This window comes from Rhamphochromis sp. 'chilingali' (assembly GCF_963969265.1).
Source record: "Rhamphochromis sp. 'chilingali' genome assembly, chromosome: 6".
Taxonomy (NCBI): Eukaryota; Metazoa; Chordata; class Actinopteri; order Cichliformes; family Cichlidae; genus Rhamphochromis; species Rhamphochromis sp. 'chilingali'.
This window is the reverse complement of record NC_137933.1, coordinates 28,669,660-28,681,990: the sequence shown is the minus strand read 5'-3', so window position 1 is coordinate 28,681,990 and position 12,331 is coordinate 28,669,660. Positions and strand designations below refer to the sequence as shown.

At 39.2% G+C, this 12,331-nt stretch overlaps 1 protein-coding gene across 1 annotated transcript in view; it reads left to right on the top strand.

Moving 5' to 3' along the window:
* Positions 1–12,331, top strand: part of ush2a (Usher syndrome 2A (autosomal recessive, mild)) — a 227,024-nt gene that overhangs the window by 48,221 nt on the left and 166,472 nt on the right. The window contains exons 13-19 of the mRNA XM_080885054.1: positions 3,197–3,392; positions 4,429–4,559; positions 4,990–5,197; positions 7,991–8,274; positions 8,674–8,899; positions 9,056–9,193; positions 11,530–11,710. Of these exons, the coding sequence (XP_080741180.1) occupies positions 3,197–3,392; positions 4,429–4,559; positions 4,990–5,197; positions 7,991–8,274; positions 8,674–8,899; positions 9,056–9,193; positions 11,530–11,710 (1,364 nt within the window). The remainder of the gene's footprint in view (positions 1–3,196; positions 3,393–4,428; positions 4,560–4,989; positions 5,198–7,990; positions 8,275–8,673; positions 8,900–9,055; positions 9,194–11,529; positions 11,711–12,331) is intronic.

The following is a 12,331-nucleotide window of genomic DNA, read 5'->3' as shown; positions in this document are numbered from 1 at the left end:
CGCTCTTCTCTTTTCTCAAGCCATACAGCTATAGATGTGATGAAATTATTACGAAATCAATCATCAACCTGCGACCTAGATTGTTCTGTTGCAGGATATGCTCAAACATAATTTTTGTAGTAGAAAAACTGTGATTAGAATAGAAGTTGCCATCCTGGAAACTGTAAAATTGTTTTGTATTTATATATAATATGTGCCCTCTGAATTGGACATTGAACATGTTTTTCTGTTTCTATCCATGTGTCTGAGAGATATTGATGGCTAGTGACATTAAGTGGCATTGTCCAGGATCTCTGTGGCTCAAGTGTGCCTCAGCAGCAGATTTTCACCTGCACAGGGGTTAACTGGGTTAACTTTAGATACACACAACGTGGATATGTACACACAAATTTGCTCACACATACACAAGCCAGTGCCACGACCTTTCCAGTGAGAGCGTGAAATTGGTCATGGCATTTAGGATAAGATGAGTTGTCCCAGCAGCTTTACACATACACATATAGACACACACTAGCACTAGCCTACACACACACACACACACACACACACACACACACACACACACACACACACATACATACATACATACATACACAAACATACACAGTTGCCTATGACAGGCCATCTAAATGTCCACACATCCATTAGAGTAGTCTCCTCACTCAGCAGGTTTTGTCCAAACATTCAAGAGTGAAAATAAGATGTTATCCTCTCCTTGGCTTCACAGTCCAAAACACACACATTCATTCATACTCACACACGCGCACCCCTTAGCTTAACTCTGTTTTTTCTTTTTGCATTAAGAATAAATGTTCTGTCATGAAACTGTTGAAAAAGAAAAACAGTGACATTAAAGAGTCACTGACAGAAATGCCAAACTCAAAAATTAGCTTAGTAAATAACTTTTTTCTGTTGTTTTGGGTTCACAGTGCAGCGACTATGTGCAGAAGATTAAAGCAAATAGAATTAAAGGAACTTAAACTCAGTTTTACTTATGTGCTGTTCTTTTTTTTGCTGTGAGTACTGTGTGCAGATGATGGAGCGCCATCAAAACCTTTTGTATGAGGAAGAGAATGAGCGTTTGCGCTCTTCTTTTAACTGCCAAACACCAGTCCCTCAACTAATTAGCAGGCAGGGAGAGAGAGAAGGTAACGCAATGTTGAATGAAAAGAAAAGAGAAGAAAGAAAAACTCCCCCTTTCATTTGGTATGGTAATATTTCCTGCTCACATACTCACTGTGGCTATGAGAACAAGCAGTTGGGGGACAGTAGAGACAGGGGGAAGGGAGAGAGGAATCGGAGAGGTGGGAAGCAGGGAGAGATGTACAGAGTGATTTGTTTTTCAGATAGAGGGGAAATGAAGGAAGGAAGTGTGGGAAGATAGAGGAGAGGAGACACAGAGCTAGAGGAGGCAAAAAGAGGAATGAAAGAGTGATAGAAGAGTGGAAAACTCCCGCTCTTGGACTTATCCCCAGTGGATAAGACGAAGAGTGAGATGTAGTGAGGTTTTTCTATTTGGAGTGCAGAAAGAAAAGTACCTTTGATATGTGAAACGGTTTGGGGCATAGAGATGCTGATAGACCGGCAGAAAAGCACAGACAGATGGGCAGAAAGAGGGAAAAAAAGCATGGACAGACGTACAGGAGGGAACTTATTGTAGGTAAGACATCAGATAGACCTCAGGCCAAACAGCATGGCAGACAGATGAGCAGGCAGAGTGACAGAACAAACAGGAACATGCAAACAGCTCAGTGCTCCTGTGGAATTATGTGTCCCAAGACGTGCCCCTGCCTGTGTGTAGTTGTGTCTCTGTGTGTGTCTTTGTAGACTTGTTTCTTTTTGTCTCTTGTTGTTTCTGTGTTGATGCTTGAATGCATACATCGCATTTCAAGAGAATTTTCTTGCTGTTTCACTAAGTTGTGCTAATAATCAGCCAATCAAGCAGTCAGCAGTCCTCTTGATGCTGACTGCAAACATTTATTTGTTTTAATTGTTAGATGTAATCTAAAAATTTAATGACTAAATATAAAAATACCAAACTGCAAGGGTGCAGACCACAGCAGAACTACAAAGCACTTTTTTGATAAGTGGATCCTTGTGCGGACCTTGTGCATGTTGTAATTATGCTGGCATTAATTTTATTCATGTATCCATTGCTTTTTGTTTTTTGTCTCCTTTTGTGCCCCACATTGTCCCCTGCTTATGGATTATTTCTGGCCTTTGCTTCCTCTTCTGTCTCCATCAGTTTTTCGGTTCCTTTTTACTTGTACTCCGTTCTCTCGCATGCAGCACGAAATAGGAACCTCTTTCCCCATTTTGATCTACTCTCTCCCCCTCCCTCTCGCTTCCCCTGGCTTCCCTCCTCCTCTGTGTGTCATACATAATAGGACCAGTGCAGGTCTGCATGTGTCACACATGGGAGGAACTCCTGTGTTTTTTAATACATTTTTAATCCCACCATTTGAAGCCCCCCTTGTCCACTATAATTTGTACTGACTGCTGAACAAAATCAAAGGTCTTGTACTTGCTGCTTCTCGCCTCTGCTGCACTCTGCTACAAAAAAATGCATTTTTTATCTCACACACACACACACACACACACACACACACACACACACACACATACAACCACACATACCTTGGTATGTTTATTTTGACATGAAAGTGGGACTCTGAGAGAGCGCTGACAGTTACAAGTCATTCCTCATTAGTAGCAGTGATTTCCCTATGCTCTCTGCGTGTGTGTGTGTGTGGTTGAATGTAGTGTTTTTATTTCTAATATAGCAGAGAATACATCAGTATTATGTGCCATTATGTGTATTATTCTTCTCTCGTTAGATTAAAAATTTCAGTGGGCCTTCGATTTTACAGTTTTTTTACATTTTCTCCACTTGCTCATTTATTTCTCCAGTTTTTACCATCCTGATATCACTCTTTGTTTTATAAAAGCAAACATTTCTTTTCTGGGATGATTTTTCTGTACAGTTTTGTTTTGTTTTAGTTTGTTTTATGTATTTTGTATTTTCACGCTATGACAGCTGTGTAGGTTTTAAGTTTCTGTTAATAAATAATTTTTTTACATGGGTATGATATTAAATGTATTATATTACTTATATGTACAGTTTAAAGTATGTCACCGTACACAAATAAAAAATGTACATCCATATATATTTACGCAATGTAATTGTTTTTCACAGTGCGAAAGCTGTGCACCACTCTACAATGACAAGCCATTCAGGTCAGGTGATCAGCTCCAACCTATGAACTGCCGACCTTGTCAGTGTCACAGCCACGCCCTCTCCTGTCATTATGATGCCTTAGCTGATGACCATCCAGATGAGCATTATCGAGGAGGAGGAGGTGTCTGCGACAACTGCATGCACAACACCACAGGTACAGATTTAGCAAAGGCAAATTATATGCTATATGGCTAATGCAGAGGCCTAGGTTTGAATCCACCCCAATGCTGTTTGGTGCATGTCTACCACAGGTCTTTCTCCCAGTCTTCTCTCCAATATAAACGAATCAATGAAACATTTACAAATGCAGATATTGAAAACCCAGTTAATTTTACCAAAAGATGAGATAAGACACTATGAGTGTTGTGAAGGGCCACTGCAATAAGTTGAACTCAGTTCTTCTCAATATTTATCTCTTTACATCTCTTTATAAGATTATTGGTGTGGTCCTCCACGAGTCCCAGTTTCTAACGTGGCCCCTTGGGAAAATGACTTTCCCATGCCCATAGTAGATTTAAAAAGTGAGGAAAAGATTGTAGAAACACCCTTCAAGTGCATTATGTTGATGTTGTTTAATTACATAGCCTAATCTGAGCAGAGCTAAGGCGAGTGTAAATGAGTAACCCACAATTTGTTGTAACAGTAAAACAATCTAACTCTCGTGTCTTTTGTTACATTAGAGTTGTATAATCAGATGACTCCAGTGATAACCTAAAGCATACTCTGCTTTATTCTCTTGAAAAATAAATAAATAATAAATAAAAGGAAATTAATGTTGTATTCAATACCTAAAACTATTGATTAATACTGAGAAGTCATCTGGAATTTGTTTACTGAGGTCATTTCACTGTGTTTTCTTCATGTCGATGCATTTTACTAATTTGCATGGGCTGTCTTAAATTCCACTTTGTTTTTGTCCTTATAGATACTAATAAACGTAAAGACACTGGTAAATTTAATCGTTCTTATCCCTTTTGGTTCGGACTTATAGCCTCAAATCCCTCCTATGTGTAAATTCAATCATGCAGTAGTTATATTTTTTCGTCAGGCTAAAAAGCATCTTACCATTTAAACAATTATGGTTAAACTGGACATTTTCAGCAGAGGTATCTCTTTTGTGCTCTGTGTGATTTCTATCTATTGACTTTTTTTCACCCTTTATCGCCTTGTTTCTCCATGTTTCCTATCAGGTAAGAACTGTGAGCAGTGTATAAGTGGGTTTTTCAGGCTCGAGGACTGTGATCCCACTTCAGTTGATGTGTGCCAGCCTTGTGACTGTTACACTGCTGGAACGGTCAACGGCAGAATGGACTGTGTGCAGGTAGACACCATTACATTCAATATAGAACGATCTTAATAATCAATACAGGATGTGTATATTAAGACTATTGTAATTATAAATACACTCTTTGAAGTAGTAATTTTACAATAAACATTGCAACACCTATTATGATTGCTGTTAAGGAAATAGCATGCTATTGGTGATACCTTTTAAGCGTCAGCAAATACAACGCAATGGACAAATTCACTTCAACCATGATCCGTCTGTGCAAAGTGAAGAGATATGGTTCTTTGACTCTGTTTTGAAATGCGTAACTTTCACGTTTATAATCTCAGAATACTTACATTTTATTATTTTATATTCACATTTTTATTAGAAAAATTAGAAAAGAAGAAGAAAGTAAAATACCGCTTTACCACGTTAATCTATGATTAAAATCTTTCCCTCTTTCTCCGTTTGTCACTTTCAGATAGGAGGTCAGTGTCACTGTAAAGCTGCAGTAACAGGCCGTCAGTGTGCAGACTGTTTGCCTGGTTGGTTTGGTCTCACAGCCTCAAATCCAAATGGTTGCAGTTCCTGTAACTGCAATGGCATGGGTGTCATGAGAACCTCTACAGGGGCAGTTTCCAGCTGCAACCGTTACACAGGACAGTGCCATTGTAAACCCCATGTCACAGGTAAAAAGATCTCAAACCACTGAAGAAAGCTTAGTTTTTACAGGTGTAAATGGTGAAGGTCTTGTTTTTGAAAGAAATCAAAATCTTGCGTTTAAAGTTGTTTGTGTGTGCATCTGTCAAAGGAGACTGTTGGAGCTGCTTCTTTCAACAGCACTCTTTATATGTAGGTGTAAAACATGAGTTTTTTAGGCATCTTCCTAGATTCCTAGATCCTTTTCCTGAAAGTCAAGCATTGAAGTTGAATGCTGAGTTAAGATAATACGCTGAAAAGGGTAAGATCAGCTATCGTTTGACCTTGGTATGTTAACACAACAGCAAATCACATCGGCTAAAAAAAAAAAAATTTTTTCACAAAATCTCCTTAATAACTTTTTGTTAATAACTTTTTGAGTTTTTGTTATTCCAATGGTTATTTAATTGTCCAGTAGCAGCGTACATAGGAGTGCTCATTGAGGTGTACGCAAAAGCAAAAAAAGTGGGGATACTGGGTCCAGATGAAAAACATGCACACTGATGAACACACACACACACACACTCATATCCCAAACTGTTGTGGCAGCCAAAATAAACAGGCTTTTCTGCTGGCGGTGCTTCCAGCCGTCGTGCTTCTCTTTGTGATAAATGGTTTCACTCTCTCCCCTGTGTGTCTTTGAAGACCAGGCTCATATGAAATGCAAAACCGGCCAACGCTCCTCAACTCAACGCATCGTGGTTATTGCTAAGCCTTGCTATCAAGGGTCCACATTGCGTGTGTGAGTGCATGTGTACAAGTGTGTGTTTGTTTGTGTTTATGTGTATGTTTAAAAAAAATGTATGAATGTGTTCATGCACTTTTGTCTTTGCTTAGCTATGTATTGTAAATTGTAAGAGTTTCTTTGTGTGTGTGTGTGTGTGTGTGTGTGTGTGTGTGTGTGTGTGTGTGTGTGTGTGTGTGTGTGTGTGTGTGTGTGTGTGTGTGTGTGTGTGTGTGTGTGTGTGTGTGTGTACACACGCAACCCATCAAGGACTAAGCTGGTATTTAAATCTCTAATTCAATGCCAAGTTGATTAAAACAAACTGCTGCAGCCCCTTGTATTTTTCACACTCCTTCTTACAAGACCCATTTAGGTTTTTTTTCTGTCCTTGTTTGTTTGGTTGCTCCCACAGGTATTTTTCAGAAATGAGATTTGATTATGGCAATTTATTATCGCCAAGCTGATACTTTGAGTAGAGCAATGGCAGGCAAGCTTCAGAAGGACGGAATTGAAATGTGTGCACGGAGACTCAGATACACACATGCAGAAACACATGCACACTCATAACAAGGTGCCAGAGTGCAGTGTGTACATAATAGTGTTTGAAATGGTGATGCATGAGCCTGTTAACCAGCTGGCTACTGATAAAAGGGCTGGCCATGTCCCGAACAACACACACACACATATGCACACGTGGACACCTCAGAACAAAATTACATCCTTTCTGTTCTGATCTAATATCTTCTAACACAGGCTGTTCTCTAATGTTCTCACTTTTCGGTCCCTTTTATTGATCTCTTTTTGCCCCCCTTTTTTCTGTTTGTTTATCAAAAGTCTAATTGCGAAAATATGATTCGTAAATGGTGAGTTGGTCAGGTCACTGCTCTAAAAGAGAACACTTTGTAAGTGATGTTTTTGTTATAAGTGTATGATTCGTTATAAATTATATCATTTTTGGGGGGAAATCTACCTTGAGTACAATATATCAAATCATTGTTAGGTTTCTAACCATCAGTCTGCCAGCCTGCATATTTACCTGCTAATACACTCAGTTGGACATTTGTACTCTACACACACTGACACATATCTTCATTTCACTACTGTAAAATATGATATATGGAGAGAGATATATTCATATCTATAAAATCATTAAAATGGGCAGACCAGGGGAAATGCCAAGTGTCTACCCCACACAGAATAGGCCCCACACACGCACACACATTAACACAGATGTACAGGTATGTTATTATTAATGTGTGTGTGCGCACACACTTTCATACCCACCCACATATGAACACCCGCTCCCTTATAAACGGCTATGGTGACTGCTTTGCCCCCGAGCATCCATTTAAGGACAGATTGCCTGTCATGGAATACGTATGGCGTATTCAAATAAGCCCTGCATGCACACACTGCATAGTTTAACTAGTCGTATAGCCTAAGATTGTTTTTTCTATAAAAACATGCAAATGTATGGACTTTGTGTTTACTAGTATTTGTAATTATTATATGCAGTAATAAACTGCAAAAGAGTGAAAGGAGTAATATTTAATAATGGTGTAATGAAATGCTGACCTAATCAAGTTGAAAGTTAATTAAGACTAATAACTAAACTGAAATGTTAATTTTGCATATGTTACTCTATAGCTCTTTTTGGCCTTTAAAGATAACTCAACTTTTCCTGTTTTACAAAAGATCATATTTTTAAAATTATTTTTCATATCCATCCTTCCATTTCCTATTTTTCCCCCCTTCATTCTTTTCTTGTAGTTGCTTAATTTATTTATTTTCTGCTCAGTAAAATTAAGTGTTTGGCCTTAGGTAAGTGATCCATCATATGTAGAGGGCCTGGCCCTAATGATGGCAGTTTTATACACTCACCCACCATTTCTCTTGCTCTCTCTCGCTTAGACAGACACATACACTTACTCTCTCATACAAAGGTCTGCAAACAGAGGAGTGCTAACTGCTAGTTGGTGAACAAGCGATCATCAATTTTTTTTCTTGTTTCCCATTTTTCTTTCTTTATCTCCCTTTCTCACTCCTGTTTTCATCGCAGGCCTTTCATGTGACCGCTGTGAGTTTGGTTATTGGAACCTTTCCCACCCAGACGGCTGCATGCCATGTGACTGTGACCCTCTGGGTTCCCTCAGTCCATTCTGTGAACCTGAGGGGGGCCAGTGTGAGTGCAAACCTGGCGTCGGTGGCCTGCGATGTGACTCATGCGGTAGAGGCCTGTTTGGTTTGAACCTGGAAGGATCTTGTGCCCCCTGCGACTGCTCACAGGAGGGGACAGTACCCGGGACAGACTGTGATCCTTACACAGGGCAGTGTGTGTGTAAGGCATGTATGACATTTTTACAATGTTTTAGACACTGACTTCCATAAAAATGGAAATAAAGCACAAATTGGAGTTAAAATTCAGTATTTTCTGTTGTAAAATGTTCTGCTTTGATCTTCTGATTATTAATATAATACTAATATAGATTAAATGATAGAAGCACAAAAAGGAAAATAATGCATTATTGCTAGTGTGTGTGTGTGTGTGTGTGTGTGTGTGTGTGTGTGTGTGTGTGTGTGTGTGTGTGTGTGTGTGTGTGTGTGTGTGTGTGTGTGTGTAGTCAGACAGACCGGTTTAATCCTTGGCTCCTGGCAAATTTTTTGTCCAATCCTGATACTTTAAGTTACAAGTTTAGTATGAAATCTTTTCTTTCCACATTTGTTCCATCTTTCTTTCTTCAGGAACATGTTGAAGGCCGTCGCTGTGATTCTTGCCGTCATAATTTTCACACCCTGGAGCAGCGAAACTCTCTGGGCTGTCTGCCGTGTGTGTGTGACATCAGTGGAACGGTTTCAGGGGGTGTGTGTGATATGCAGACCGGACAGTGCCCATGCAAGGAGGGAGTAGAGGGAGTGCAGTGCACCAACTGTGCTCACAACTACTATAACCAGACTTTAGACGTTGAGAGTAAGAGAACCCCAAACTGCAACTTAAATCCATGATTAGTTACACATTTATTTTTCACTCAATAATAAAACACTCAAATGAAACAAAATTGTTAACAAATTATTTAAAAAGTGCAAATTCATTCAGCCCTACTGATTTTGTTTTGTGTCCTATTAGAGGGCTTGTCCCACGGCTGTGTACCCTGTATGTGTCACCCTAAAGGAACAGTCAGCGGGTCAGTCTGCGACAGTGCCACAGGTCAATGTGTTTGTATCCCAACACGCTATGGAAAGGACTGCAGTAGCTGCCGACCTGGTGAGTTCAAAAGAAGGGATGAAAAAATGATAAGAAACTTTCACAAATAACTGTAGCATAAAAGTTCACCAATAAAATGACTCTGAATTTTGAAAAGGGGGGATGGGTGTTTCCGGTCTAAAGCTTTTGCGTTTTTCAGCCACTCTCTGCCAGGAATCAACCATAAGCATCACAGCGAATAAAATGAAGGAAAAAGCATCCTTCAGTTGTGCACCTGTTTGGGTTAGTGTTGCAGGACAAGAGGTTGCAGTTTACGTATAGTGTCAGTGAAGAAGAAGAGCCTTCATATCATTTTACAATGACAAGTTGGGAATTGATGTGTTGATTAAAATGTGTAAAAATAATGAATAAATAGATAATAAAGTAGACATAAAGATAGAAGCTGTCACATTCTTTGTGGGTATAAGGAAACAGATGTATAATTGTGCTATAATGTCTGATCATGCTGATATTTCAATGCATTTCCGCTTCCATTCCTGCAAGCTGACTGTTTTAATTTCCTTAACTGCCAACTCATGGCAGCCATTCAGTATTTCTTGCCCAAGTGGCTAAATAGAATATCTAATTTGTTTATCATCTGGCCGGCCTTGAGAAAAATAAACTGAATTGATTTGTGATTTGGAACCTTAGTGCTTAATGCAACCTCAGACACAGTTATTGGTTTTGTGTTAAATATTATTACAAATAAATGACAAACGGTGGCTCAGTTTAGTTATTAGCAGTGGCACCAAGTGGTTATTTCAAAATGATAGCAGTTGTGCTCAAAATCAATGAAATTTTGATGTCATTAGTGTAGTTCTGAAAAAAAATGAATCACAGTTGACATTGTTTGGCATATGCAATTGTGCTCTTACAGGGTTTCTACCATTGTCTGTTTCTGTTTCTCACCGGAGTATCTCTCTATCAAAAAACTTTTGGGAAACAAATAAAAGACGATAAAGGTCTGGATTAATTATTTTCGATGCAATATAACATGAATGCTTGAAGTTAAATCTTCCAATAGCAGATCCTGGTCTTAGAATGACAAATGTTGATGATGTTTTATAAAACATCAAGCATTATCATGTGGATTTTCAAAAAAGTAAAAAGAAAATTAAGCAAAGAATAAAGAAGCTAAATATTTTTTTACATTTCTGTTTACATTACATTTGTGGCAGCAGTAGCTGAATAGCTGATCAATAGCTGAGTCCATGGACTATTATACCGCCTAGGGACCGACTGGGGTTCCAGCACAGGAGCTGTTAAGGCAATCATCATGAGGAATATGAAATGTTTGAAAAATAATATCAACAGGGATGCGTTCAATTACACCGCCAATAGGACAAATCCAGAAAATCTTTGCCATCTCATACCACAATAACTGCATTCATTTTAGATTTAACCTCTACATTGTATCATATTTCAACCCAATATTCAATTCAATTCAATTTTATTTATACAGCACAAAAATCACAACAACAGTCACCTCAAGGTGCTTTATATTTTAAGGTAGACCCTACAATAATACATACTGAAAGAAAACTAACAATCATATGACGCCTTATGAGCAAGCACTTTGGTAACTGTGGGAAGGAAAAACTCCCTTTTAACAGGAGGAAACCTCCGGCAGAACCAGGCTCAGGGAGGGGCGGGGCCATCTTCAACGACAGGTTGGGAAGAGAGAAGGAAGACGGGATAAAAGGCATGCTGTGGAGCCAGAGATTAATAACAAGTATGATTCAATGCAGAGAGGTCTATTAACACATAGTAAGTGAGAAGGGTGACTGAAGAAGAAATACTCAGTGAATCATGGGAATCCCCCAGCAGCCTACACCTATTGCAACATAACTAAGGGAGGTTTCAGGGTCATCTGATCCAGCTCTAACTATATGCTTTAGCAAAAATGAAAGTTTTAAGCCTGATCTTAAAAGTAGAGAGAACTGGAAGCTGGTTCCATTGAAGAGGGGCCTGAAAACTTAAGGCTCTGCCTTTTAAATATTCTAGGAACAACAGGTAAGCCTGCACAGATATCACAGGAAAGCGTGTAATAGACACACTGGTCCACTGCATGTATTTCACGCTTTGTTCCACTTCGTTGTGTTTAAATATGTTTCCTTTTTTAGTATAATTTTTTTACCTTTATCTATTTTGGTCTTTTAGTTATTGTATCAATGAGTTATATCTTGACTGCTGTAAGTCTCAACAAACTTTTAGGATAAATGAAGTTTCTTATTCTCAGTTTTGTTTATTATTCTTATTAAGGAAATGACCCTTGAGCTGTCAGACTCATATCAAAAGACTGCAGTGTATAATTAATTGCATGCTCATTACTTTATGTTATACTTATCTTTTCGCAGGCTACTACTTTTCTCCGGATCAGGATACATGTTTGGAATGTGACTGCCACCCCATTGGAGCTTTGCATCGCAGTTGTGAAAGCCAGACTGGACAGTGTGTGTGTGCCCATCCCTCAGTGGGAGGCCGACGTTGTGACCAGTGTCGTGAGATGTTTTTTGGATTCAACCCTGGTCTGGGCACGTAAGTATAAGTTTGTTTCTATTAATTGCACCACTTGTATAAACACACACATCTCATGCACAAATTCAAACACAACAGCAGATGCAGTGTCTGTGAAGACAGTTTACAGATTGCTAGGCAGACATATGACTTACATGAGTTAAGAGCTGCTTTGACCTTTACCGCTCATGTCTCTACCTGCGGGCTGTCTTGCACGCACACGCACACACACACACACACACACACACACACACACACACACACACACACACACACACACACACACACACACACCTCAAACACTTATACACAAATGTTACTTTACACTTAACCTCCATGTGATGGTGGTACGCACATGCACATCCGTTCCTCTCGACAGGGTGTCACAGCAGATAGATGGTGCGCAAACTGTTTGACTAGTGATCCAGTATGTATGTGTTTGTGTGTGTGTTAGCTGACCTTGCTTGATTGCTGTATTCTCCAGTGTTAAAACATTAAAGGATGAGATCAGGCTGTGGCTGAGATCTCCTCACAGTAGAGAGGGATCGGACGATGGAGGGAGGAAAAGCAACAGTAATAGAGTTTACTTTGCAAGGACACTTGAAAAGAAAATCACATGGAAGAAAAGACTTGACTAATAAA